The sequence below is a fragment of the Platalea leucorodia genome, assembly GCF_965183815.1.
Source record: "Platalea leucorodia genome assembly, chromosome: 19".
NCBI classification, from domain to species: Eukaryota; Metazoa; Chordata; class Aves; order Pelecaniformes; family Threskiornithidae; genus Platalea; species Platalea leucorodia.
Genome location: NC_138841.1, coordinates 1,706,978 through 1,734,307, shown reverse-complemented (window position 1 = coordinate 1,734,307; position 27,330 = coordinate 1,706,978). Strand labels below are relative to the sequence as shown.

Sequence of the window (27,330 nt, the reverse complement as noted above, 5' to 3'; positions counted from 1 at the left end):
GGAGCCCCCAGAGCTGCCCAGTTGCTTTAGCTGCCCAAAGCACACACCGTGCCCGTTGCCTTTGCTGCTCCCTCTGTCCCCTCTTGCCCTGTCTGCTCGGTGCCACGTGGGCTCCCACCCCCAAACCAGCACCTTTCTTGGGTCGGTATTGATCCTGGGCTTGGGACCCTTTTCCACGAGGGGTGGGTGCTGCTGTGCTCCGGCTCAGATCGTGCAAAGGGGCAAGGGGCAGCGACAGCTGTGAGCCACACAGGCTTGGGACCAGCAGGCTTTTGCTGGTGAGCACTGGGTGCCTGCACCCCCTGCAATGTGCTCAGCCCATGGCCGGCTCTGCTTTTCCCGACGGCGGTGGTCTCCCAGACTCCCATTAGCTCCCTGCTCCCACCATGGCTTCCCTCAGCATCCTGTGCTGCCGGAGCAGGGGGCTCCCAGCTCTGCCTTCCCCATCTCCCCCAGGGCTGGGGGGGTCGATCCTGCCCCTCGCATGGGCACCATCCCTGTGCTCCTCTCTTGGCTGTGTCCCTGCGTGGGACCCCCTGGCAGGAGGTTGAATGAAGCCACCCTGCTCCATGAGCTGCACACAGCTTCATCCCGTCGGCACTTGGCTGCTCCCCCACCACAGGCTCTGCGAGGGTGATGCTGGCCTGCTGAGCACTGCCTAGCTCGTGACAGTGGTGGTGCATTGGCTGGAGTATGGGATCAGCCCCCTCCGCCCCTGCCTTGGCTGCTCAGCGAGTGGTGTGGGGACAAGGTGGCCGTCCCCTCCACATGGGCACAGGAACCTGTCCCGCACAGCAAGAACCGAGACTGTTGTTGCATCTGGTGTTCGTTTTGGTGCAAAATAAAAGCTGCTGGTAGCTGGAAATGGGGGATGGCGAATCTGTGGGGACTGGTGCAGACTGGTGCCGGAGCAGGGACAGCATCCCTGGGACCTGGGGGTGCACTCGGCCCTTCTGCAGCTGGAGGTGCTGGTGGAGGTCTCTCCTCCCAGGGTGGGCTGCTGATGGCCCTCCATGCTCCTGACCTCCCTTCGGGTGTTTGCACGCAGCGCTTGCTGCCCCTTCCCTGCAGGCAGCGACTGCCGAGGATTGGCCTTGTCCGAGCGATGCCCTGTGGTTTAAACCAGCCTTCTGCAGCGCTGACCCCACATCTTCAGCGCGGCCCCCCGAGGCCCTGCTGGGCTCCGGTTCTGGCAAGGGCAGGTTGGAGCACTTGGCTGCAGCGGGCACTGGGTGGAAGAGGCTGAGCCCCAAACCTGCTGCCACGTGGGACGAGACCGCAAGAAAACACAGGTGAGAGGTGGGAAGGAGAGGGGAGCCGCTCGGGACGCACCGCGGATGGACAGGGCAGGAGAAAGAGCTAAGAAACAGCACGAGTAAAACATGGCAGGGAGCAAGAGCCTCAGGAAGCGGGGAGACAGGCACCCCCCAACTATGCCCTGTCTGCCTGGGGTGAGAGCTGCCCGCCCAGCCCTCGGCTCGCCCAGACCCCAGCCTGGCAAAGTCCAGACCCAGATCTCTGCTCCAAAAAGTCACCTTTATTGTGCCAAGGGGTGGGGGGACAATTGTAAACAAGTATGTGAAATATACAGGTTAAGTTACTCATTGTCTTATTAACAAAATAAAGCTCTATCTATATTTACAGTCTTTAAAAAAAAAAAAAAAAAAAAAAAAAAAGAGGAAGAGCTGCATCTTTGCAGGGCGCATCTGCTTCCAGCCCCCTCTGCAGCACAGCCCATCCCACCCCGGGAGCCGGCACCCCTTCCCCAGGGACCCCGGCCCCTGCCAGAGCAGCACGGGGAATAAATAAAGCACTGACAAGGGCAAGAGAGGAGAGAGGCGTTTGCTGGGTGGGTGAGGAGGCAGCACCCTCCCTTGGATAAACAACGGCCTGACTGCAGCCCTGCGGGGTGCAGGGGAGCAGCACCGGGCCCCGATGCTGCAGAGCCGCTGCTCCGGACCCCCACCCTGGGGCTGAGCGCACGGGTCCGCTGCAAAGCCCCCGTTGCAGGGCTCGTCCCCCCGCTGCAGCCTGGAGCCCGGGCGGCCACGGCTCCTTCTGCACCCCGGCAAGGTCCCCGCGGTGCCAGGCTGGAGGCCAGGCTGTGGCTGCAGCCCGAGCTGCGGTGCCTGTTTCTGGCTGTTGCCACAGGGCGGTGCACGGACTCTGCGCTCAGCCGGACACTGTGCGTGCACAACTGGACACCGCGTACGCACAGCCAGCCACCGTGCACGCACAGCCGGCCGCACAGCCACACTGGACCCCAAACACCCCTGGGCCGGGCTCTGACCGGAGCAAGGTTGTGGGGTTTTTTTAATTATTTCTTTTTTGTTTTTTTTAATTGCTGCTATTTTTCTCTCCTGCTGTCGTTTTCACGATGCAGATCACAGGTGGGGCCTGCGGCTCGCAGAGCCGGGGTGCAGGAGGGAGAGCTGCCCAGGGACGGACGGGGCACATACCCACCGCAGCCGGGGCTTGTGCCCGGCCGTGCCCGGGGCAGGGGCTGGCGGAGGGCCGGGGTAACGGCGGAGGGCCGGGGTAACGGCACAGCCAGGGAACAGGCACCCACTTTATTTACAAAGTGGGCCAGAGCTGTCAGGAGCATAAAGGGCTCCTCGGAGCCCTTGGCTGGTACTTGGGCCAGGCGAGAGCTAAAATTGGCTCCATGGGAATTTGCTGGCAGGCTCTAAAGACCGAGTGGGAAACACGGCGGGGAGGTCAGGCGGGGCTGAGCGAGGGACAAGCCTGTCCCCATCCTGTGTCCGCGGCAGCGGGGGCTGGCGGCTGCAGGTGAGGCTCTCTGCAAGGGACCCGTGGGTGCTGGAGGGCTGGGAGATGCTCTGGAGGTTTTCCCACACCCCAATACCCTCAGGTAACTCCTGGGGGGGCTGCAGGTGGGTGACAGCTCAGCAGCCATGGCACCCACATCCCTGGGCCAGCTCAGCCCCCCATGCCCCCGCCACCGCAGCAAGGCTGAGCCAGCCCTCGCCAGCTTGCCCAGCGGGGTCAGCGCGTCCCGGCCATGGCCCCATGCAGCACACACCACTGCTCGTCACACCACTGGGAAGCACCCCCACCCAAAACACTGGGATGCCCACCTTCGGGGGACCCATTTGCCGGCAAGCAGCAGTGACTCCTGCTTGCCAGTGCAGCAGCTCTGCTCTGCTCCCGCCGAGCCCCTCGGCCGAGCCCCATCCCATCGGGGGATGCTCTGGCCTCTTTCCTGGTGGCAGCCAGCCCCGCCACCCCCACCCGCCGCCCGCCCGGGCCCCCTCAGTCCGTCAGCACCACCAGCTCGCCATCGCTCTTGTCCTCGCCCTCCGAGTCCTCCTCCTCGCTGTAGCGGTACATCTCACCGTCGGCCACCGAGTGCCCATCATCCCCGCCGTCACCCTCCTTGAGGCTGCGCGTGTTGACGATGACGGGCATGCTGGGGTCCATGCTGCGGGGCAGGTAGTGCTCCATCAGGGGGGGCGTCAGCTGCATGCCCACCGGCCGCTGGTACAGCACGTCCGAGGAGGCGGGGGGCATCTGGCTGCCCTGGGGCCTGCGGGACAGGGGAATGCAATCACCGGCCGGGGCATCGAGGTGCTCTCCCTGCCTCCCGGGGCACCCAGCCCGCGGGCACCTCGGCGAGCCCCCTCGGACGAGAGCAAGGGGCGCGTTACCCTATCAAGTAGCCCTGCCTGGCGTCCTGCCGCCGGTTCCTCATCAGTGCCTTGTACTCGCCCACGCGCAGCCGCTTCCCCTCCACGATGCAGGTGCGTTTGGGTCGGGGCTTGTACTTATAGTCGGGGTATTTCTCCAGGTGCTGCCGGCTCAGCCGGGCTTGCTCCTCGTAGTAGGGCTGCTTCTCCTGGTTCGTCATGGATTTCCACCGGGAGCCTGTGCAGAGAGGAGCCGCGGAGCATGCTTACCCCCTGCCCGCTGTGATGGAACCCACGCCAGCTCCTGGCTAGGATAGCCATTGCCAGAGTTAAGTGATGCTCATACCGTCCCCTGTGCGAACTGAATTTGCACACAGCTGGCGAGAGCGGCTGCAGCGGTGGGAGCCCCGTGCCGCAGAGGGCAGCCAGCCCTCTGGGCACACCGGGAACAGGTCCCCAGCCCTGACCTTCCCCGGGCACCTCTTGGGCCACGGCTTTCGATCCTCTCCAAGGTATGGCGAGCAGGTGCTGCAGCTAAAATAGGCTGTGCTGGCGTGTGACTCACATTCCCCCACTGGCTGACCTTTATTGTCATCGCTGCCAGCACCCCAGGCAGGAGGGCAAAGCAGGGCACAGCACAAAGGCTGCTGGGCTTGGAGAGGGGCTCGAGGCCAGGCTGGCAGAGAGAAGGGATTAATCCCCTCAGCTCAGCACCTGGGAGGCTGCAGCTGGACAAGCATCCAGTTTGGGAGCGAGGACAAGCTGGAGATGCTTGGAGATCCTCAACATCCTTGGAGATGCTCATCAGTCAACAGGACACAGCCCTGAGCATCCTGAGGGGACTGTGGAGCTAGCCGGGCTTTGGGCTGGGCTTTGGGCTGGCGACCTCCAGAGGCACCCCCCATCACCTCAATCCTCCCGTGAGTCCCCGTGTGCCCCTTTCCTGGGTGCCCCTCACCCCAGGGAGCTCCACCTCCCACCCCTGCACCACGGCCGGGGGCCCAGGTACACCAAGGCACGGAGGCATGCAAGCCCCTTGCCCACAGCGCTCAGGCGTCCTCCACCGGCTCCTTCCCCATGCGCTTGGTCCCTCGCACCGGCTCGGATCCACGTTTCCAGGAGCAGGAGAGCACACTGGAACCGAACCCCCCACCTGGGTGCATACCTGCTCTGGCCCACTCATCCGTCTGCAGGTATCCACTTGCTAAATTTGCACCCCTCGAGCAGCGAGCGGCTCTGGCTCCCTGGGCAGCTATTTAAAGCCACGGACATCTACCTCGACAGCAAGCAGCTCACCACAGAGCACCTGCTCCTGGACCCCCCCCGGCCCCCGTGGTCATGAGAGGTAAACGGAGCAGATGCTGCCCACGTGCTCCTTCAAAGGGAAAAGCTTGGCGGTTGTTTCTTTTTTTTTTCTTTAACGAGCAGAGCTGCTAAAACGAGTCCATGGCAGAGCGAGGTGCGGGCGTCGGAGGTAACCCATGGCGCAGCTGCGTTGCGCCGCTGCACGCTCACTGCTGGCCCTTTGGGCAGGCTCGCTGGTGACCACATCGCTTGCTTTTAATAGCGACATGGCCGTGGGGTAGGGCTGGTGTGACCGAGAGCTGTAGCAGGACCGCTGCTGTCAGGGGGGTGCGAGACATTGGCTGGATGAGGCCCACGATGCTACAACAGGGTCAGCATCATCCTGGCCCAGCTCCGTGCCGCCATCCCCAGCACTCACCCAGGATCTTGCTGATGCTGGAGTTGTGCATGTCCGGGAAGGCCTGCAAAATCTTCCTCCTCTCGTCCTTCGCCCACACCATGAAGGCGTTCATGGGCCGCTTGATGTGGTTGTTGTTCCTGGACTCGGGGAAGTGCCGTGAGCCTGCAAGGGAAACCCCGGCCGAGGTCAGGAGCCAGAGGAAGGAGCAGGCGGGGGGGTCACACCGCGGTGCTCTCAGCCGTCCTTACCGTCCATCTCACAGGTCAACAGAGCCTCGTCCAGCCGGTGGGCAGGGGTCTCCTCCATCCGCTCCTTCACTGGGGAAGAATCAATCCCAACGTGGTCCTGCGGGAGAGTCAGGAACCAGCTCCAAGCCAGGGAGCCTGCCCGTGGACGGAGACCCGGCTCTGGCCGCCAACAGCGGGGTCGGAGAGGGGGACGGCAACGACCCGGCGGGATCCCTCACCTTGCGGTAGGAGTTGCTCAGCGATCCCTCCATGGTCCCGCTGTGGCCGTGCAGCAGCTGCCGCGCGTCCTGGATGGCTTTGGTGATGGCATCGCCTTCGCCCAGGAACCCTGGCAGGACACCGGCACGGGCACCCATCAGTGCCAGCGCCCACTCCTCCGACACCCCGCAGACCCCATCCCACCCCAGCAATCGCAACTGCGTGCCCCAGGGGGTGGCACAGAGCAGCAGGTGCCCACCCAGGCCACCCCAGGGAGCAGAGATGTCCCCTGTCTCTGGGAGGTGGCCAGGAGAGGGCATGGGACCAGTGAAGGCACTTGGGAACCCACCCAGAGGCAGGTTGGACGGGCTGGTCTGCAGGTCCCTGCTGGCCCCGTGACTCGGTGTGAGGGACTGGCAGCCGCTCATCTTCAAACTGGGCGAGCTGGAGGCACTGGGGAGGTCAGAACCTTTGGGTTTGGCCGTCAGGTTCAGCGGCTGCGAGGTCTCCTGCGGCAGAGGGGAGGGAGGGTGAAGCGCAGCCCCCGCAGCACCCCGCTCCAGGGGATGGAGGTGCTCTGGGGCTGTACCTGCATCTGGAGGTGGCCCGAGCCAGCGGGTCTCTTCAGCGTGGGAGGAGGGGGGCTGTGCAGCAGCTGCACCGGGTAATCCACTGCGGGGAGGAGAGGGAGAGGGGTTGGGGGACAAGGCCACCCCGCAGGGCTGGGGCAGTCCCAGGGGACCCCGCTCACCTGGTTTGCAGGGGATGGGCTGGATGGGCAGCGCTAACTGGGAGTCGGGAGTGACAGGGAGAGGCTGGTGGCTGGGGGTGAAGGCAGGAATCATGACGTAGGGCATGTTGACCTGCTGGAGGGAAGAGGGGGAGAGAAGCAGAGACCAGATAACCGCTGCAGGACACTGCAGGCAGGTGCCGTCCCCTTGCCTGGCCCTGGGAGGGGACACGAGCCCGGCGCACGAGGGGGCTGCAATCACCCAGCACGGGAAGGGGGACACGGGGAGGTGTCCTCGGCCTTTACCTGGATCTGTTGCTGCAGCAGGTTGATTTTGTGCTGCTGCTGGATGAGCTGCTGCTGCTGCTTGGCGATCTGGCAGAGGGGAGACAGCGGGGCTCAGCGGCATCAGTGGCAGCGCTGAGCTGGCCCCAGCGGGGCTATGGCCCGGCACGAGCTGCCCAACACCGGCAACACGGAGAGAAGGGGTCTGTGGAGGGTCCCGAGGGCCGTGGGGAGGGCAGGCAGGGGGTGGCCGAGCTGCCCCTGAGCCCCCTCCCGGGGCATGGGGAGAGAAACAGGCTGGGAGGGACGGTGTCACCCCCACACCGGGGATGCCAGGGGGTGTCACCCCTGCCCTTAGCACCGCATGGGCCACCAGAGAGGAAGAGTAAGTGTCCCAAGAGCAAAGAGAGCACAGCCAGGAAGGACCCAGTGTGGTTTAATTATTTTAAGGAGTGCAATTCCCATCTCCTTTGACCCTCATCTTCCTGGCACCAGGGAGCAAGACAGGGAGTCTTTGGGATGGGCACAGAAAACGGGAGGGTTTCTGGACAGACGAAGTCCCATTGCCCCCCGACGCCAAAGCCACCTCCCCACCACTCCCGGGGGACCCTGTCCTGGTCCTGCACCCGCAGCCAGCAGATCCCAAAGGGATCCCCGAAGGGACGGACGGTCCCCGGCAGATGCTTCCCCCAAGCGGGCTGCCCACAGGGACCCGGGCCCACCTGCTCTTGCTGCTGCCGTGCCAGCTCCATCTGCTGCTGCTGCTTCTCGAAGAGCATCGCGGCCATGTTCTTCTGCTCCGAGTGGGCCGTCAGGAGCTGGTCCCGCAGCGTGGACAGCTGGTTGATCATGACAAGTAACTGCAGCTCCTTCTCCGCCAGGCTCTCCTGGGTTCCTGGAAGAAACCGAGCGGCTGTGGGTCAGAGGCTTGGGGAGCATCACCACCACCACTGGGTGCTGGTGGGCGATGGGTTATGCTGCGATGGGTGATGGGTTATGGGCGATGGGTGATGCTGCTGGTTAGCCAGGGGCTGGCTAACGCGTGGCGGGGATAAAGACCCCCATGTGCTGAACCATCCCCTCTGTGCAGTCAGAGGCAAGCTTTCATCAGGGATGCTCACCCCCCCCAAAAAAATCAAAGTAATGTTTTGGTTAAAAATGTACAAATCCCTATGAAACGCACACACTCGCAGGCACATCTCCCCTCCACGGAAATGCCGTGCTTCCCGCCCAGGCGGCCCGGGCCCGGGGCGCAGGAGGGAGGCCAGCGGAGGTGGGTGGCTGGGAGGAGACCTCACCTTTCACTTCCTTGGACTCGGCGGTGTTTCGGCCCAGCAGCCGCTCCTTCCAGTCACTGGACAGTAATTTCTCGATGGTTGGCATCACTGTCCACGCCGGCAGGCACCGGGGTCAGCAAAGCAATGGGAAGGAGGGGACAGCCAGGTGAGCACAGCCCTAGGCTGTGCGCCATGGCGCGGGGTGGCTCTTCCCATCCCACAGCTTTGCAAAAACAACGAGGGGCCCGAAGGCAGCAGGGGGTGGTCCCAGGGGCCACTCAGAAACCTTTCTTACCCTCCTTCAAGTTCCTGTTGAAGTCCAGCTTCTCCTGGCCGCTGACGGCCGGCTCGAAGGCAGAGCGCCGGGGCTCCAGCGCATCGCTGGCGGGCGAGCGGGACTCCTGCGACACATACAGCATTACTCTCTCATGCTCTTCATGCCACAAAGACTTGTTTGCTGGAGTTTTCTACTATTTATTTAGACTGCCTGGCTTCTCTGAGCCCCGGCCCCCGCAGGAGGCAGTGCGGGGAATGGGAGGGCTGAGGCTGCTGGTCAGGGGGAGAGAAAACCCACGAGCAATTAAAAAGGAGGCTGAAGGGACAGAGCTCATCTGGAGGTGGGCACGGGGAGCTCCACGCCAAAAGCAAAGCACTCAAATCCCAGAGCTGACCTGAGAGCAGCAACAACAGCCAGAAAGCCTTGGGGAGCCTCAGGTTTCAGCTTCGTTTCCTCGGGATGAGGAAAAACCCTTCAGGGAAACAACCACCCCCCTCTGCCAGGGGCCGGAGCCCAGGTCCGGAGCGGGGACGGCCTCAATGCTCTGCCAGCCCGGCGGGACCCAGCCAGGACCAGTGCTTGTCACAGCCGTGGGACCCACCTGCGGCAGGGCCTGGGGGTCGGTGCCCTCCCTCGGCGGTGGCCCCGGCGGGTCGTGGGGACGGGGCTCGGTGCTGGGGGCAGCCCCCGGCGGGGACTCGTAGCCGCCCTCCTTCTTCTCCTCCGTCTTGATGGTGCAGTTCACCATGCTGCCCGCTCCATCGAGCTCCAGGTGGGAAGAAACAGGGCTCCTCATGGACATCCTAGGGGGGGAGAGGGCCATCAGCGGAGCCATGGGGCACCCCCGACCACGGGCACCCCTTTTCCCAGCCCTGCCCCATACTGGGGTGCCCCGTGCTGCTGGTTTTCTAGGGGCAATGGTCTCGCCTTTTGCCATGGCTTGGTGAAGCTGAGCCCTTGTTCCTGGCTTCTTGAGCTTGGGTTTTAGCAAATTTAGGGATCAATGGCCAGAAGCTCTGAGGGAAACAAGCCCAATACGCCTTTTTTTTCTCCTGGTCCCAAAAAAAGCCCACCTAGAAGTGTGGGATTTAGGGCCAATATGAGCACGTGCGCTTCATCCAGCAGCCTGGCAGAGAGCAACCCAAGGCTCACCGCAACGGAGACCCGTGCCAGACCCGAGGCAGCACCCCAGGGGTCCCCGGCTCTCAACCCCCCCGCGCTGCCCCAGGAGCCGTGCCTAGAAAGCTGGCGGGGCGGCAGGCAGGTTTCCCGCTCCGACGGGAAATGGAAATCCTGGCCCCGCCGAACAATGGCTGGGACGGCCACCAGAATCGCTCCTCCGGGAGTCCCAGGCATGGCGCGGAGCTGGGACCGGCTGAGCCGCAGCCAGGACAAGGGGCCAGCCCTGGGGGACGGCTCTCCTCGGCTTCACCAGCATGGCCATGGGTGCCGGTCCAGCTCCCAGTGCTGCCAGCCACTCGGCTGGGCACCGCAGAAGTGACCGTGAGCTGTTATGGGGGACGAGCTGTATAACCCCAGGGCACCGCAAGCACGGCCAGAGCCAGTATTTTCAATGGGATCTGCCCCAAACGACGTGTCACAGCCAGCACCAGGGCTGCAGGGACCGCATCCCTGGGCGAGTGCCGGGCAGCCGGGAGCTCGCCGAGCCTTCACCGCAAAGGGATCAGCGGTGCGCAAGGGGCAGCGCCTGCCCGCAGCCGTGCTCGCAGGGATTTGCCTTCTCGGGGCCACCGACCCTCACGCTGCACAGCAAGAATGGGAACAAATATTACCCTCCCAAAGGTCGCCTTTCAGGCAGGAATAATGGGAAAAGGAGGCTGTTAAGGAAGGGATTTACACCGGCCACTGCCAGGAGCCAGGATCCGGGACCACAGGGGCTGCCGAGGTGGGAAGGGGTCGTGGTGGGATGGGGAGAGCACCCTGCCCGGGCTCTGGCACCCCACAACTGGAACCCCCCGAGCTCTGCTCCCTCTCGCCTCCCCGCACCCCGATGGCTCATCGGGACCCCCCGAAATCAGGGCTGGGGGTGCGCGCTGGGGCGGGGGGCTGAGCCGGGGCTGAGCCGGGGCTGCCGACTCGGGCCGCAATTACATAACAAACAAAGCCCAGCTCAAGCTGCGAATTAATCAAACCGCTGAAAATAAAACCTTCCTCTCAGGAACTTCAAACAAAAGAAACGAAAACAACAAGGCCGGCTGGGTAATGAAAAGCCAGGGCTGTGAATAGGGGACAAAAGGAAGTGGAACAATAGGGTGTTGGACAAAAGCAATAAAGTAAAGGGAAGTGTGACAGCTCCACAATAGGGCACTGTGCGCGCCAGCCTTTCTGATCTTAGCGGGGCTTTTTTTAATCTCAGTTCCCTTGCCCTCCGCTGAACAAACCATCGCGCTGGCCGGGCCGGCGGGCTTCCTCCCGCCATCGGCATCACCCGCTATCTGCCGCATCCTGCGGCACCGCCCGCGTCGCCCCTTCCTGCCCCCGGCTCACCTTGGCCAGCCCGGCGGCAAGGAGGGCGACCTGGGCACGGCCAGCGCCCACCCGAAAAACCCATCGCCTGCCTTCGACACGCCTCGGCCGGGGAGGAACGGGACACGCTTGGCAGCGGCGCGGCGGTGGCAGGCAGCCAGCGGGAAGCCGTGCCCACGGCTCTGCCAGCTCCACCGAAGCAGGATTTGCCCTGCGAGGCTGCCCCAGAGCCCGTGCTCTTGATGTGCTACAGGTGGGGAAACTGAGGCACGAATGCACGGCAGCTGCAGCACCTTGCCCTGGGTGCCTTCCTAACTCGGGACCTGCAGGTGTGGGTGCACAGCCACTCCCTCCTTCCAGCTTTTTGGTTTTTTAAAGGCAAAAACCCCCGCTCAGTGCATCCCTGCCAGAAGGATCCCTCCCTCCCTCCCTGCGGCTGGGATGCTGCCCGCGTGCCCAGGCAATGGGGCGGCAGCAGCAATGCTGCAGCACAGGGCGATACCTTCCATACCTTTGGTCTGAGACACGCACAAAAGCAACGTCCCACTCCTCCGGCAGGTCACATTTCTATTGTACCTAACCTCCCCGTGCCACTGGAAGTTTACTCCTAAAATGGGGCCGGTACTTTAATAGGGGTCTGTTTGAAAGGGGCCTCATTGTGGATTTATTATATGGTTTGCCGAACAAAAAAAAAAAAAAAAAATTGAGAGAAGAAAAAGGAGAAAACGGCGCCGTTATCTTGTCACGGGGCTGGCTCCCGGCAGCCCTGTGCTGCGGGCTCAGGTGCTGGGCTCGGGGCTGCCGGTGCAGACAATAGGGCCGGGAACAATTGCCTTGGCACCGGGAGCGTCACAGATCTTCCCTTTAATGTTTCCCATTTAATGCAGGGCGGAGGGGAGGGGAGGGAACGGCGTTGGGATGCGAAGTGCCAGCTTGGAGGGCCAAAACGGACCTGCCGGGGAGCCACGAGGCCTCGGTAAGGGACCAGGGAGCCATGGGGCTGCTTCCCCCGGCGCGGCGTTTTGGGGAGCACGAGGGGGGCTCATCTCACAAGCACTGAAGCCCTAAAATGCCCGTACTGTGCAGGCATCAATGTGCTCACCTTGCCTCCAAACTCCAGCCCGGCAAGGCTGAGATTTTCGGGATGGCAACGGCTTTTCTTTCTCCATTCGTACCCCCGAACGGCATGTCCTGCAATTCTCCGCGTGGCCGTGCCACCCTTCCTGCCCGCCGGCCGATCCTATCTGCCCCGTTTGTGCTGCAGCAGAACAGCTCGAAAGGCTGGGGGGGCCGAGGTGCCAGCAAGCCCCCACCCTGCCCGGCACCGCAGCAGCTCGGGGAGCGCTGGCGCGGTGCCGAGAACCCCCAGCACCCAGAGCCTCCTCCCGGTCGCTTGTGCAGGCTCTGGCTTTGCTGCCAGCATCGTCCCACTGGCACAGAGCACTAAGGGGAAGAAAAGACGAAAAGCTGCCCCGGCAAAGGTGTGGTGCCGGCTGGACCAGGCTTTCATCCCGCAGCAGATCCTGCCTGTAGTCCTAAGAAAAGGGTTTCTGCTCACAGGGTGGCTGGAGGGAGACTGCCCGAAGGCAGCGGGGCTGTCTGCAGGAGCTGAGGTTCCATGAAACCTAAGCTCTTTGCAAAAACACCGGCGAGCGCAGGAGGCCAGAAAGCCACGAACACACAAAGTCTCCCGCACCGCCAGGGCACGAGGAAGAGCCACAGCGCTGCTCCGCGCGGGGCAGCGGCACCGCGGCACGGCCGCCTTCGCCGGTCCTGGGAGAGGACGCGAGTGCGGGAATGGTGCCGCAGCCCTGCCCCGTGCCGCAGCGCGCCTGCCTCCGGGCTGATCCTGCCCCTCGACTGGGGGCTGAGCCCACCCCAGGGGACTGCGGTGCAAAGGGCCCCCGCAGAAGGGGGACTCGGGGAGAGTGGCCAGCAGTCGTCGGGGGCAGCCCAACACCCAGGTTTATGGGCTGCCCTTGCCCCCGCCTGCCCATCAGGTTGACCAGGGCAGCAGGGGAGGCTCCTGGGGCTCTTGGTTTCCTCTCTCTCCCCAATTCCAGCAGAAAGCTGTCAGTTCATGGGTTACGGCTCCCTCCAGGAGCGCAGCGTGGTACCCAGCCACCCTGAAACGAACCCACCCATCCGAGCAACACGTGGCCACTCACCCCGTGGCCGCATCCTGCCTCCGCGGCCCACGTAACCGACCCAGCCGGGGAGCAACACACAGGGCAAACACCCGAGAGGGAAAACACCGTACGCGCAAACACAGCAACGCCGACAAGAGCCGGGGCGGCGCAACACCACCACCATGCACGCACCAGCCACGTGCAGCCCCCGGCACCCCCTCGAGGGAGAGAGCGAGCAGAGGAAAAAATAAGACACACACGGACGTTTTCTTCTTCTAAGCAGGGTCCGAGGAATCCCGGCCGGCCACCGGGACAGACAATAGCCCGTCTCCTGCCAGATGAGAGGGCCACTTTCCTGCCAGACTTGGAATGTCCTTTCGGGGCTGTTTCCAACCGTTTCCGCCCGGCGTGCCTTCGCACATAAAAGAATGGATGGCTTCCTCCGCCGTGCCCGGGCAGGGATGGCCAGGGACAGCCACGGCAAATGGCCCCGGCCGGGGGAAGTTCACGGCTGCCATCATCCCCCAGGGATGCGGAGCATCCCGTGACGGCAGGTTATTCCCTGGGAAGGGGAAAGCAGGCGGCTGCGGGGGCTGCGGGCTCTGCCACCCCCAGCTGTGGATGGAGGGGGATGCCAGCACATTGGCTACACACTGCAGGTGAAACGGGGCAGAAAGTGTAAGACCTCAGGGTTTACCGCTTCTGAAAAAGCAGGTTTTACACCCAGAAGACATCTGGATGCTGAACGTGTTCAGCCCCAGAAATGCTGTCACCACGTGAGAGCCGCAGCTCCACGTGTCCCTGGGGGGCGGCAGCCGCTCGGAGCAGCGGCACTCGCAGGACACGTGTTGCCCCGCGGGGCTGCGTCACGGGCGCGCACCCACCCGTGCTGCCCCGCAAACCAGGGTGCCGCAGCAACGGAAACACTCTGCATTTGGGGGAGCACGAGCCAGCACTTTATGTATCCTCAGACGCTGTGTTTTTAACATCTTACCTGTCAGCGGCGCTCCCGCGGAAAGCCACAACCTCCCTCTGCCCCAGAAGGCTGCCGAGAGCTCAGGTTGCCGGAAAAGCTGCAAAATCGACGCCGAGAAGGGAGATCTTTGGCGGTGGGGGGGCATTTGGGGAGGGTAATGCCCCGGGGCACAGAGGGGCAGCAGCAAGCGCAGACCTGGGCAGCAAGCTGGCACCTGCATGCTAAGCCCTGCCACGGGCAGGATGATGCCGACGTGAGCTGCCAGGCACGTCCTGCCCAGCGATAGCCGATGGCTGCTTCACCACCCCAGAGAGACCTCCAGACCCCAACTGCCCCTCTCCGTCCTGGCAAGACTTGGGGTCCCATGGGAAAAGCTCTGGCGTCAGCAGGAGCTGGGATTTCCCACTGTCCACACAAAACAGACTGGTCTTTGTCCAACTTCCAGGCACCAGCAGTTCCCTGAAGGCAATTTCTCTCCCCCGAAGGATAATGGCCTCCGGAAACATCTCTACAGGGTCAGAGCAAAGCGGTGATGCTACGGTGAGAGCATCGGCATCACGGAAACTCCCGGGAACGGCCGGCACAGGAAGGAGCAGGGGGCCACCCCTCTGCATGTGCCGCCCCGAGCACCCCACCTTCCACCCGGGTCCCCTCTGTCCCCTCTCCAGCCAGGCGTGGGACCCCGTCCTGGCGTCCCCCGCGGGGATATCGCCCCCTTCGCTCCTGGAAGAGTTCCTATTGCCGCAGCCTCAGCACTGCCACGTTACGGCTCTTTGCGGGGGGGAGCATCAATTCTCCATCTGCTAAGATGAAAAGCAGCAACGCAGGTCTCCTATTACCGCACAGCACTTGGAAGATTTAACCCTAAAGCAATTACAACCAGCTAGCATGGCATTTACTAATTCTATCCAAAAAAACCCAACCTGCCTTCTTCAAAGGCCTCCGGGCCATATCCAGGACTGCTAATGAAATGCATATCTCTCTGATGCATGCCAGCAGAGAAGCCCTTCGGAGGTTCAAGGGGAAATTGAATCAATCCTGCTATTCAAAACTTGAGGAGAGAGAGAAAATAACCTGTATTAATCACTAAATTCACTTAAGTGAACACTTGCAAGACAGGGAGAAAAAAGATGAGTTCTCAGGCTGTGGCAGCAGGAAGAAGAGGATCTGGGCTGCTTAACAGGACGGCTAAATGTCCTCCATCGCCTACGCACACCAGGAGATCCCAGCTCCGGGGAGGTTGTCTCCGGGCACCGGCCGATGGCTCGTGCGAGCACTAAGCTACAGCAGATGGAGTCCTTAGAGGGCCGCTTTCTCCTCAGAGACTCAGCTCCTGCTTTTCTGAGTCTCGTGGAATAACCCCAGTTGCCAAAATCCACCTCGCCCCCTCGGCGTTTGCGCCCTGCCCCGTCCCTGCAGCGCAGGGCTGTCCTCTGCCTCGGCACCGGCCGGACCCGAGGAGGCGGTGATGGAGCCTGGACAGGCGGGATGCTCCAGCTGGGAACGGGAAACCGAGGCCTCCCGTGATAACGATGAGACAAGCACAACATATTCCCTACGGGTACACGGGTCCATTTGATCCAGCCTGGCACACATTTTAACTGGGCCACGTCCCAGCCTCCTGATGCCCCCTCTTACTAACAATTTCCAGCTTACCGCTAACTCCGGTTTCACAGTGCTTTGAGGGGGTTTTTGTCACCTTGCTCTGGTTTCTTATGAGATGGCAGAGGGACACAGCGCTGCAAAACGCTTTCCTGTCTTGGCGTGAAGGATTACTCAGCCGCTGCCTGCCATGCTGCCCCCCAGCACGAGGGCTTTGCTGGGAACCCCCTCCGTCGCCCGGCTGTGCCTCCGCAACCCAAAATCCAGGGATGCCGCCTCTCGAGAGCCCGGCGGCATGAGGATGCAGACAAAAACCAGCCAGTAGTTTTCTAACTATCCAAATAACGAAATCAAATACAAAGAGGCGGCTGGATCCTTCCCCGGGTGTAAACTGGCGCAGGTCCACCGCCTTCACAGCCACGACCCAAACACATTTTTCCTTTACTGGGATGAGTGATAGGAGGGTTTTAAGTAGGGGAAAAATTAAACTGAACCTCAGGTGGAACTTCCTGGCCGCGAGATTTATTAGACGGGGAATGATCTCATCAGGGAAGCGGAGGAAACTCCATCGCGTTGGAATTATTTAAAACCATGCAAAGCCCAGAGGAAGAAGGCGCGGGAACAATCCCAGCGACAGCCCACGTGATGGCCGGGGACTGCGCTGGTCATTCCCGTTTCCTGGCCTCAAGACTAGACAGTCTGCAGGATGGTTTGTTTTTTTTTTTTCTTCCACTCAATAAGGCGTACCAATAAGGAAAAATCTCCTTGCACTGTCTCCGGCTTTGCAGGCAGATGGGTTTTTGTCCAGGGAAGGTTATGTGGTTGAAAGCATCTTTAAGGAAAGGCCTGGCAGCCCCGGAGGGTGCAGGCGTGCGCAGCGGGAGAAGGGGGTGCTCGGCAGAGGCGAGCGCTCCGCTCGGGTCCGGGCGGCGGCGCGGGCAGGGGCAGCCGGGGAGAAGTGCTGCAAGAAGAACCTTCCCTTCCCTGCAGGTCTAAATACTCCAGGGAAAAGTGCAAACCCCACGATCTTCATATTTTCAGAGACCTCCTTATTGCATCCCTCTCCCCTGCCCCTCCTTTCTTCCCCGGCATTACAAGCCAATGAAACACAGAAATATCACAGCATGTTAACCAGGGAAGATGCAGGGGAAGCAAGAACAGGTATTTACTCTTTCTTTCATTTTTTCTGCATTAGAAATAATTTTTAAAACAGGTTTCCTCCTTCGCGCAAGGCTTTGCCTGGATGCAAAAAAATGGCAGCAGAGCCTGGCCGGCTCGTGGGTGCTGAGCCTTCACACGCAGCACCCGGGGGGGCTGGATCAGGCCCATGGTCCCACCGATGCCGGCAGCGGCCGACAGTCCCCGGGGTGGCGGGTGGCCAGGGGAGCGGCCAGGTCCCTGGGACCCGGCGGGGGCCCTTGGGGCTGCTCCCAAACCCCCTCCCACCACCCCAGCACAGGCAGCGGCTTGTTCCATCACCCCACTCCCCACGTCAACCGATTTGCATCAATCAACCATGGGAGAGACATTTAAAACATCAACAAACTCAGAGCAAATAAAGAATCCCCAGCCCTATAGCAGGAGGCCACCAGAGCCAGGAGGCAAAGGACAGGGACAACTCACCCAGCCCCGGCAGGACGGCGCAGCGAGGCCGGCACGGCACGGCAAGGGAGCGCGGTTAGCAGTCTCCCTCCTTTTCTTCGCAGTTTCTGTCCTCCCCTCACCCAAAAGCGGCCCTCGGGCTTATCGGGGAGGCCAATCTCGGTGTCGTTTTTGTGTAATTTCACTCACTCAGCGTTTCCAGGCAGAGCGGAGGGCACGTTTGACTCGGCTGCTTCGTAAACAATACTTTCCTATCGCATGACGGAGGGGCGAAGACATCTGACCCTTTTCCTCTCCTGCTTAGAAAAAAAAAAAAGACACGGGGCTCACTCGCCTCGGCAGTGATCTGCCCTGCGCCTCCCGGGCTGGGGCTGCAGGCAGGGCAGGGCTTTCCGAGCCCTTTTTCCATGCACGGCGCCACGAGGGACCCACGGGTGACGTTTGTGGCACGCAGGACCTGGTGCTATTTCGGCACAGCCCTGTGGTCCATCCCAATGGCATCCCATGGCATTGGCTGGTGGCCGTCACCCCCTACCCTCCTTGAGCTTCTTGTGGCATTTTATACCTTTCACTACCGTCATTATTTTTCCAGCCACCCCCAGGCTTTGGGGGGGGCTCTTTTTTGGGGGGACCCTTTTTGGGGGGGTCCATCCCACCTTGCTTGCACTCATGTTTCCTCGGGTGAGCCAGGCACACACGTGAGCGCTGAGGATGCTCAGAGCCAGTCCCGGCACCTCTCACACACAGCACCCGAGCCCATGATGGCAGCCGAAAACCATGGGGCCGTGCTTCCGCCCGCAGCGCCCCACGCCCCGCAGCCGGCAGCGCCCCGGAAACCTTCGGGGTCCCTTTGCTGGGGATCCTGAGCTGCAGCAAACAGGTCCCTGTGGCCAAGCTGTCGCGAGCTTGGATACAGAGGTACAAAGCCTCTGCGGAGCCACTTCGCCCTCCCCAGCTGCTGCCCAAGTTCGGGGCTGGGGGAGCTCCAGCTGCTGGGGCCGTTGACATTTCGACAACAGATTTTTTTTGCTGGCATGCTGGGAGCTGCCCCAGGAGCCGCCGGGGCCATCGTCAACCTCCCTCTGAAAGAAAAGGCAGCCTGAAGGACGGGTGCTCAGTGCCAGGAGCTGTCCATCATCTGCCCCAAACCATCACACCCCTACTAATGGCAACCCTGACTCCGCTCCTGCTGTGCTTCGGCTCAGAAGAGTCATGGCTGGCTGAGTCTGGATGAAGACCCCCAAGGAAAACCCTTTCGGCCTGACTTCTCCCCCTTATTAGTGTAAGCCGCAGTCACTTTGATGGTGTTACCCCTGATTTAGGGTGCAGATACAGGCTCCCGCGTTCACGGCTCGGGAGGTAGCTCAGTCCCCGTGGCTCTGCACCCCCGAGCCAGAGCATCCTGCAGCAGCAGCAATGGGGCTCACGACCGGCATCGCCTCCCGGGGCCGGTGGTCACGTTAACTGGGCAGGTCTCACGTTGGCAAGAGGAGGAGCAGGAGTCTGGTTCATGCCATTTTTATCACTACCATGATTTCGGCTCAGGGAGAGGGCTCGGGCTCTGGGGGGTGGGGGACACCCCACCACCCGTCCCATTGCAGGACCCAAGGGATCCAGCAGCAGCGACCCTCCAAACCACGACCGTCCTGCAAGGCTGGGTTCACACCTCACCCCTCCTCTCCCCTCTTGCTTCAGAGGAACTAAAGCCCGTGAAATCCTGGTCGTGCAGCGGCTCCTGGCCTGCCTCCTCTCCTCCGGGGGAGCAGAGAAATTTGGAAACAAGCTTTTACTGACCCGCCAGGATAGTTTTCATTACACAACAAAAACACAGCACAGACGAGGGCTGAGGCGCTCCAGCAAGAAGCTGTCGGCCCTCCCCGTTTGCAAGGGGGTGTCCAGTTGCCCCCAGCCAGCGCGGGGCTCCCTGCGTCCCGCAGCACATGCCAGCGCACAAGGGGCTCTTTGTGCCCAGTGGCACCTGTCCCCCCCTCCCCAAATCCCGATCTCCCTGGGGTCCCGAAGCCCGCTCCCTCCAGCGAGGGGCTTTGGCAGCTCCTGCCGCCACGTGCCGTGTCCCGGCGTGCTCCCCTGCACGGCTCAGCGGAGCTGTGGGCAGGCACAGTTGCTCTGCCTGCACAGGCAGACGCAGGCAGGCACACGCACCCCGCTGCGCCACGCACCGCTTGCGTGCCGTGGGGGGGGTCTCAGGCAGCGCGGGGAGGATGAGAGGGACGGGAGGCGTTTCACAGCGCCCTGGCAAAGTCACGCGTGGGGTCGGGTCAGCCTCGCTTTGCCTCCCTAAATGAAGGCAGGAGGAGGGCTGTAAGGGACCGCGGGGCCGTGGTTTGCAGCCCGAGGCGCTCACGGGCAGCGCTGGCTTCAAGCACTCGCACGGCTCCTGCTGCGTGCTCCCCTGGGCTGTGCCACTTGCACCAAGAGCCACATCAGTACCCAGCCCCCGGTACCCAGCCTTGCTTGAAAACACACACAGGCACAACCGTCCCCCTGCAAAAATGTGTGTTCCCCAAGCCAGTTCCCAGGACGGACCCACAGACCTGAGGCAACGCAGCAGGAAGGACTGGGCACCAGAAGCCCAAAGTGTTGCACCTGGAGCCCCAAATCACAGCCCCAGAGCCTCCAAGAAAGGCAGACACTGCTCTGCCTCTGCCCATGCTGCACCCACGCAGGCAGGATGGGTGCTCCAGCCTGCCATGGGGTAGCCGTGCCCTGGGGACCATCCCCACATTCACCCTCCAGCTCCTGAAATCCCTGGGTCACAGCAAGAAAAATGAGCAGGAAAGGTCCCAAACAACCGCCTCTCCCGCTCGGGAATTCACCTGCAGAGCTGCCCACGGGTGGCAGCGCCCACGCGGGGCCACGCAGCACGGATTGGCGAGGATGGCCCTGCCAGCCCTGCCAGCCCTGCCCGTAAATCCCCTCCTGCAGCCCCTGCCAGCCCTGCCCGTCCCTGCCCATAAATCCCCTCCTGCAGCCCCTGCCCCAGGGGACTGGCTTTCCGGCTGGGCGTGCAAGGTAGAACAATAGGGCCAAGCCCTCTATTGTTCCAGACAAAAGATAAGCCAGGCTCTGGCATTCCCCTACGCCCTCGTGGGCAGGCAGGCAGGCAGGCAGGCAGCAGGCAGGGCCACCACCCTGGGCCAGGGCAGAGGGTTTTCTAACCCCTTCCCACATCAGCTCGGTTTTAAGTGAAGCAGAGGGGCGGCTGGGGGGGACCCTCCTGCCCCGCTCGGAGGTGGCCCACCTGGGCACACACCCCTCATCCCTGCAGCCACGCTCGCCCTGCCCTGTGGGCTTTGTCCCAGCTCTGCGTGGTCCCCCATTTCTGCTGCAGTGGCCTCAGGCACCCCCGTGTCCCCAGTGTCAGGACAGCGGGGATGAGCTGTGCACTGCCTCTTTGCAGACCTCGGTCCTGTCCTCTCCCCACCTCGAGCTGCTTCTCCTCTCTGCATCCCGCAGGGACACGATGGGGACAAAGCACCCCGCCAGCCACGGGGTGGTGGCAGGAGGGACGTAGGCTGCCCAGCACGGGGGGCCTGGCTCCCCAGTGGCCTCGCCAGCCGGCGTGGGGAGCAGAGCAGACGTGCAAGCCCAGGACTGCCGGCTCTGCACACCCTGGCACGTCCGCTGCAGCACAACCCGCACCATCACCTCGCTCAGCTCTTTCAAACAAGTGGGTTTGCAGGCTCTGAGCAAGGCTGCAAACCGGAGCCGCTCTGTGCTATCAACACCCAGCCAGAACAAGGGAGGACGAGTACGGGGGATGAGGGCTGCTCACTGCAAACCCACAGCCATCCAGGCACCCAGGTTGACTTTCATGTCCGAAGAGTTTCGATTTCTGGCTCTCACCCGGCAGAGCCATGGGCCCCCGGCGGCAGCCCCAGCACCGCGGCGGCAGCAGAAGCTGCCGTGTGGTGCTGGCAACGCCGTCGGGTATTTCTGTCTACCTGCTTCTACATCTTCTCTTCCTTCTCCTGTTAGGCTCTGGCTCAGCCCAGCTCACGATAACCCCATTTTGCATGGGCAAAGAGGATCAAATACCCCCACTGGGCTCACTGCTGCCCCACGTTCTTTTAATTCTCTTTGCGATATTTAATTTATAATCTTATCCTCTTTCCTCCCAACAGACAATGAACTGCCACGAGCTGCCTTCACCAGGCAGAATTAAAAAATAATAACTCAGGCCAGCAGATTTTGGCCTGGGCTAGTGGGTGCTCGCAGGGGTCTTCCAGGCGGCTTTAATGATGAGCCCCATTATCTTGCTCCTCTCCGATCAGGCTCCCGGGCGTACGTGGGGGGAGGCTGCCGGCCCCCGCCGCCACCAGACTGCATCTTTTATAACGGTCACATGCCTCGAGCAGGCCTGGGTGGTAATGGAGCATTAAATTATGGAGAGGCAGAATTTCAAATATTTCAGATCCATCTCCCAATTTGCATTCTTCAGCTGAAGGGCTGCAAGCAGAAGCGGGGCAAGAAGGCAGGGAAGGGAGCTTCCCTCCAGTACGACGTTCACAAAAGTAGCTTTCCCCTTGAAAACCAACACTTCTGAGCTAAAAGCAGCTGCAGAGCCATTTGGGGTCCGAGGTGCTGCTGGGTGCTTGGAGGCGAGGGGGACGAGGCCGCTTCAGCAGTGCCCCTAATGCTGCCCTCCACTTCAACCGTGTGCCCCAGCACACACGGGGAAACGCTTTGTTGAGGCAGATTCAGCCGCTGCATCCCCCGCTCGTAATTTTTACTGACCCACCCAAGCGGCCGGGGCGTTTCTGATGTGAGCCAGGGCCCCGCAGGGCCAGCCGTGCCCCCCGCGCCTCCCCAGCCGCCCTCCTCCGAGCCGCCCCCAGCTCGGCACTGGTGGGACTGGGCAGACCAAGGGCCCTTGTTCGGGGCTGGAGCGGTTCCAGCTTGGGACATGTGGTCCTGGAGCAGGTGGACACGGAGTGCGAGGGAGGGAGGGCTTCCAAGCAGCAGAAAATTTTCCAAAAGTTGATGCCTTGGACCCTGCCAACTTTCCTCGCGCTGGAGGAGCCCACGCACTTCTCAGCCCGGCACCCAGCCGCGGGGAGCCCCCGGGGCACGGCCGGGCCAGCGGCAGCTCTGCCCCGGTAGCCGATTTGGCTGCTGAAGTTACTCCTCAAAAGGCGCAGGATGGGCTAAAGGCACCGAGATATTTTTCAGCAGAACCATCATAAGCTGCACTAATTTATTTCCCTTTTGCCTGTGCTTTACTGGCTTAAAACGGGGTGGCAATTAGCGATGCCTCATGCAAAACTTCTGAGTGGCTCAAATCTTCCTCCGCACAGTGCAATGAAACCAAAACCTCTATGCAGTTTGTGAAAAATAAAGCAGCAGAGCCCAGGAGAGCCCAGCCCCGGCTGGTCAGGGGTGGCCGGGATGCTGCAAGGGACCCCCAGCCGGGGAACGCCCGACCCCGGGGCTGCCCCTCTTTCTGGGCTCTCCCTCCCGCCGAGCACAACTCCCCCATCGGCCCCGCTGCCAGACCAGGCTGCTGTCAGATGCACAAAAAGAGCCAGCTTTGACCCGTCGGTATTTTCTAGCTGAGGGAAAATGAAAATATTTCATTACTAGTTCCCAGTTTGTAGCGATGCTACGTTCAGCAGCGCGGCCGCAGGAGAGAACAAAAGAGGCCAGCGGGCTTTCTCCACGGCATCGCAGGCTGTAGGTAGCAACTGCCCTGCCTGCAAGTGGATTTTTTTTTTTTTAAATAAATGCTTTTTTTAAGGAAAATAAGCAGTACGCATTTTATCAGCCTGGCTGGAAACTTTCAGGGTGTAAAAGCAGAGCAGAGCTGCACCGACAGTGCATCCCTACAGTCAGTCGCAGCCGTCTGTTAAAGGTTGTCGCTTCGGTAATAAAAGCTTTTCTGATTTCTGCAATTACACGTGCACGCACAAAGCCGGCCCGACACAAACCCGCGGTAAGTGTGTACAATGGGATAAAGCTGGAGCAAGCAGGAACGCGGCTTCACGGCGGGCAGACAAAGCGGGGCTCACTGCACTCCGCGCCCGCTCGTGCGGGACGGCAAGCAGCCACGGGCCGTGGGCTGACGGGCTGGGCTGCTGCTCTGCCAGCCCCGAGGGTCCCCGAGCCCCCCAGTCTGCTGGGTCTGCAGTGTGGGACCCCCAAAAGCAGAGCCACCAGCACTGCTGCGACGCCTGCACCACGCCAAAATCCTTCAAAGTTGGTTTGGTTTCATCGAACGCCGGGGAACGGGCGGGATCCCCGAGCAGCCGTGGCTGCGCCGGGCACACGGGAGGGCTGGGGACAGCAGCGGTGACCCGGCTCCCCGGGCAGCGAGCCGAGCGTCCCGTGCTGGTCACTGCACAGCCCCCCGTATCCCACAGGGATTCGCTCTGCCACCCCTCCTGCTCGCCAGCAAACTTCCAGCACCTGCAGGGCCCCGAGGATGCTCTGTCCGGGGACGCAGCTCGGACCCGCGCCCCAGCCCGCCTGCGGCACGCTGCAGCCCCGGCGGCAGCAGGCACGCAGCCCCGCCATCTCCCCCCGAACCAGCCCTAAACGCTCACCTGGGGAGTGCAAAGGACGCTGCTACCGGGTCCCAGAGCCACCCGTGGCCCCCGGCCCCCGGCCTGCTCGCAGGGTGCGTAATGGCTGCTCGGCCCCAGCGCGTCTCGGCTCCAGGAAGGCGACGGGCAGCGAGAGCGGCAGGCTCGGGCAAGCGCCCCGGGGAGCCCACCAGCAAGTACCGAATATAAAAATAAACCCACTGAAAGACTAGATTTACTGTGCTTCTGTGTTCCCTGCATGGAGAGGAGCCTTCCTCTGCATCCCATGAACGAAATCAAAACCCCTCTAGCACATAACAAGTTTACGACCTGCTCCATCTTCCCGACGGCCTTGCATGCCAGGGCACGGCACCCCCGGCACCCCCACGGAAAATGGACCTTTCGGCAGGGAGACAAAAAGCCCAGCTATTCCCCCCGGGACATCTTGCACCCTGGCTGGAACAAACTTTGCTCATCAGAAGGACTTTGCGGGGGGGGCGGGTTGGGTGCTCCAATTTGGCAGGGGTAAAAAAAGCAACACGGGCATGCCGGAGGAGGTGAGCTGCCCGACTGCAGGGAGAGCTTCGCGTCAGAGAGGAAAACGGATTTTTAAAAATTTGGGATCTCTGCTCCTACCTATTACTCTGCTCCGAAGGGACTTTGCCTCCTGCATCAGATGCCAGCTGCGGTGCCAAGGGCGAGCCCCGGCAGCGGCTCTGCCACTCGTGGGCGCAACAAATAAACAGCACGAAGGGAGATGCTGGTAAAAATGTGTCACTCGCAAATGATTTAGAAAACTGTCCTTAGCCTGCCCACGTTTGTCAAAGGACAGCAGCTATTTTTAACACAAAGCCTCTGAAATCGCAGGCTTTCAAAAAAAAAAAAAAAGAAAAAAAAGTACTGTATCAGTGTCAACAGAATGGATTCTGTGCAAAATTAAATTGAACTAAAAGGAAATTGCATGAATTACAAACACGAGTTATTGGCTCAATAGGAGAGTAACTGAGTGATATTATCTGGTCTGTGCTATGGAGAAAATCACATTAGCTGAGCTAATGGTCCTTTTTCACTCCTAAAATCTATTACTCCAGATTTGCTTTGGAAGTCAAGTGTTTTCCGTGCTGAATGTACCTCACAAGATGTAACTGAGACTCGAACAATATGCGGCCACGGTCTGTAATTTTTCCTGGGCAGCATCCCTCACTGGCACCGAAACCCCTGCATAAAACACTGGAAATCATTAGGCAGAGGTGGAAAGAAGCAAAGCTTTGTATTTATTTGCGCATTTCAGACGAAAACCTCTCCTTCGCGGCTCGCCAGGCGACGCAGCTCTCCCTTTCTCTCTTCCGCCACCAACTTTGTCGGTGTTTAACTGCGGAGGTCCCCGGGGGCGAGCGCCCAGCTCTGTGCAGGGGCTGCGCTCCCTCGCCCGCCCTGCTGCTCCCTGAGCCGAGCTCTCCCAGCACCCATGGGGTGAAATCCCCCAAGCCCCCCGCGGTCGCACCCACGGCCCCGGCACAGCACCGTGGGGCTGCCCGACGGCCCCGGCACAAACCCCGCTACCGGGAGGGCTCCGCTGTGCAGCAGCTTCAGCCTCCAGAGACCCAAATCTGTCCAGGACGGGTGGGAGACGCGAGCAGGACCCGCCACGGCTGCTGGGGGAGACGTAATCTCAGTGACAAGGTTCATCCCCCCCGAGGTCTCGGCAAGCGGCAGAGTTTGGTGCTGACCCCGGTCCCAAACCCTCTCTCTGGTGGCGCGTTATGGCGATGCTGTCACCGCGGTTTGTTAGAACAGCCCCAGCCCCTCTTGGACAGACAAACGTCCGTGCGTGGCACCGCTGGCAAGTTTTCCTGCCCGGACCCCGCGTCTGCTTCCCAGCGGAGATGGTCCTGCGGGGAGGCGGCTCCCCGGGGCAGGCTGGAGCAATGAGACCCCCTCTGCCCACCGAGCGCCCCTCGAGAAGGCGGTGGGCGATGCCCGGCGGGGCCCAGGAGCGTCCCACCCGCCCCATGGCGCAGCGGGGGACGAGGGATGGGGACCCCGACCCCTGGGCGCCGCAGAGTCACCAACACCCACAACCGGCCCCGAGCCCTGCGGGGACCCGCGTGTGCCGGGAATGGCAACCGGGCCCTCTGCCCGCCTGGGCTGGCCCGCGGTGCCTGTCTGTGCTGGCCCAGCGCGGCTGTCTGTCCCTGCACACTGTCTGTCCGTGCTGTGACCCCCAGTGCCGTGCCTGGGGGGGCTGCCAGCCCATGGCCCCGCTGCCCCCGCATCCCCGACCCGGAGCAGCCAGCGGGGGCCGGGGCTGGGTGCCCGGGACCGGGGCCGGGTCCCGCCGGGAGCCGCGGGGACCAGCGGGACGGGGCGAGCAACCTTCCCGGGGGGCTGGCACGGGGGTCCCGGGAGGGGGCTTCAGCGGCGCGACCCCTGGTAGCCAGGTCGGGGGGGAGGGGTGTCGTCTATGGTTTAACCCCTTGCCTGCCGGCTCTCCCTCGCCCCGCACGGCTGCCGGCGCGGGGGGGCTCTCGGAGGAGAGTTTGCAGCCCCTGAACTTTGCAGCGGGGACGGGGCTGTGCGGGGGACGGGCCCTGCACCCCCCCTTCCCCTTTTTCCTTCTGCTGTTTAAGCAAAGGGGCTGGGGGGGGTCCTGCCAGGCGGCCCCCCCAGCCCCGCTCAGCCTAGCCGGAGTCGGGGACCGCGGCCCGAGAGGATGCTCGCCACCCTCGGAGGACGCTCGCCGCCCCGGGGTGATGCTCGCCGCCCCGGGGCCGTGTCGGTGCCCCCCCCCCGGGCAATGCCCGTGCCCCCCGCCCCGGGCCGTGCCCCCGGCCGCACTCACGGCTCCGCCGCGCTGCAGCGCTGCGCCCCGGTCCCCGCCGCCGCTGCCGGTGCTGCCGCCGCTGCCGGTGCGGGCTCCGCCGCCGCGCCCGGCTCAGGTCCGCTCCATGTCCCCAGCGCCTCCGGTGGGAGCTGCCCCGGCGCCGGGCGGAGAGAGGGAGCGAGGAGGAGGAGGAGGAGGGGGAGGGAAGGAGGAGGAGGAGGAGGAGGAGGGACACCGGTCCAGCCAGCCAGCAGCCGGCTCCGGGGCGGCCCCTCTGCCCCGTCCCCTCCCCTCGGGACCCCCTGCCCCGCCGGGGGACCCACGCGTGACACCGCGGGAGCCCCCGGGCCGCTCCCACCCTCTGCCCTGGAGCCCCGTGGCGGGGCCGAGACACCCCCAAAGACGGAGGCACGCCTCGGGGGAGTCCTGGGAGGCAGCCCGGGACCCCCCGGCACCCCCGCAGGGACCGGCCCTGCCCTGGCAGGGTGCCTGGCGTGCAGGGGGCACAGCCTGCAGCGCCGGGGAGTCCCAAAACCACGGCAGCCCAAGGGACAGACCCCAAAGCCCGGCTTCCCCCCATCACCCCCAGTTGTTGCTCCTTTGCCCAGCCCACCACAACCAGCCCAGAGCCACAAGACCACCACGGATCTGGGAGACAACGTTGGCAGGGAGCAGGGAGGGCAGCGGGCAGCCAGCCGCCCTCCAGCCGGACGGACAGACAGACAGACAGACAGACAGCGTTCCTGGACCGGGGGACCGCACGCTTGTGCTGTTGGAGCAGATAATCCGGTGTACCAACAG

At 62.5% G+C, this 27,330-nt stretch overlaps 1 protein-coding gene across 2 annotated transcripts; it reads right to left on the bottom strand.

Annotated features, from left to right (window-relative positions):
- Positions 1 to 3,271: 3,271 nt before the first annotated feature.
- SOX13 (SRY-box transcription factor 13) lies at positions 3,272 to 26,656 on the bottom strand. 2 transcript variants are annotated; one of them, XM_082330293.1, is made up of 14 exons: positions 26,548 to 26,656; positions 8,969 to 9,170; positions 8,386 to 8,491; positions 8,112 to 8,198; positions 7,536 to 7,708; positions 6,835 to 6,903; positions 6,550 to 6,664; positions 6,388 to 6,470; positions 6,148 to 6,307; positions 5,819 to 5,928; positions 5,601 to 5,697; positions 5,371 to 5,514; positions 3,669 to 3,885; positions 3,272 to 3,547 (listed from the first exon to the last, which is right to left on the bottom strand). In XM_082330293.1, the coding sequence occupies exons 2-14, from the start codon at positions 9,167 to 9,169 to the stop codon at positions 3,274 to 3,276; spliced, it is 1,836 nt and encodes a 611-aa protein (XP_082186419.1). In that variant the 5' UTR covers position 9,170; positions 26,548 to 26,656; the 3' UTR covers positions 3,272 to 3,273. The 2 variants fall into 2 exon arrangements, with proteins under 2 accessions (XP_082186419.1, XP_082186420.1); XM_082330294.1 differs by having other exon boundaries at positions 6,550 to 6,661.
- Positions 26,657 to 27,330: the final 674 nt, after the last annotated feature.

What these genes read in the sequence shown, in the direction of transcription:
- SOX13 (XM_082330293.1), bottom strand. Translation starts at nt 9,169, where the DNA reads ATGTCCATGAGGAGCCCTGTTTCTTCCCACCTGGAGCTCGATGGAGCG. An exon ending in CGGGCCACCTCCAGATGCAG is followed by an intron (nt 6,308 to 6,387) that starts GTACAGCCCCAG and finishes CCTCTGCCGCAG; the next exon opens with GAGACCTCGCAGCCGCTGAA. An exon ending in AGGCAGGGCTACTTGATAGG is followed by an intron (nt 3,548 to 3,668) that starts GTAACGCGCCCC and finishes CCTGTCCCGCAG; the next exon opens with GCCCCAGGGCAGCCAGATGC.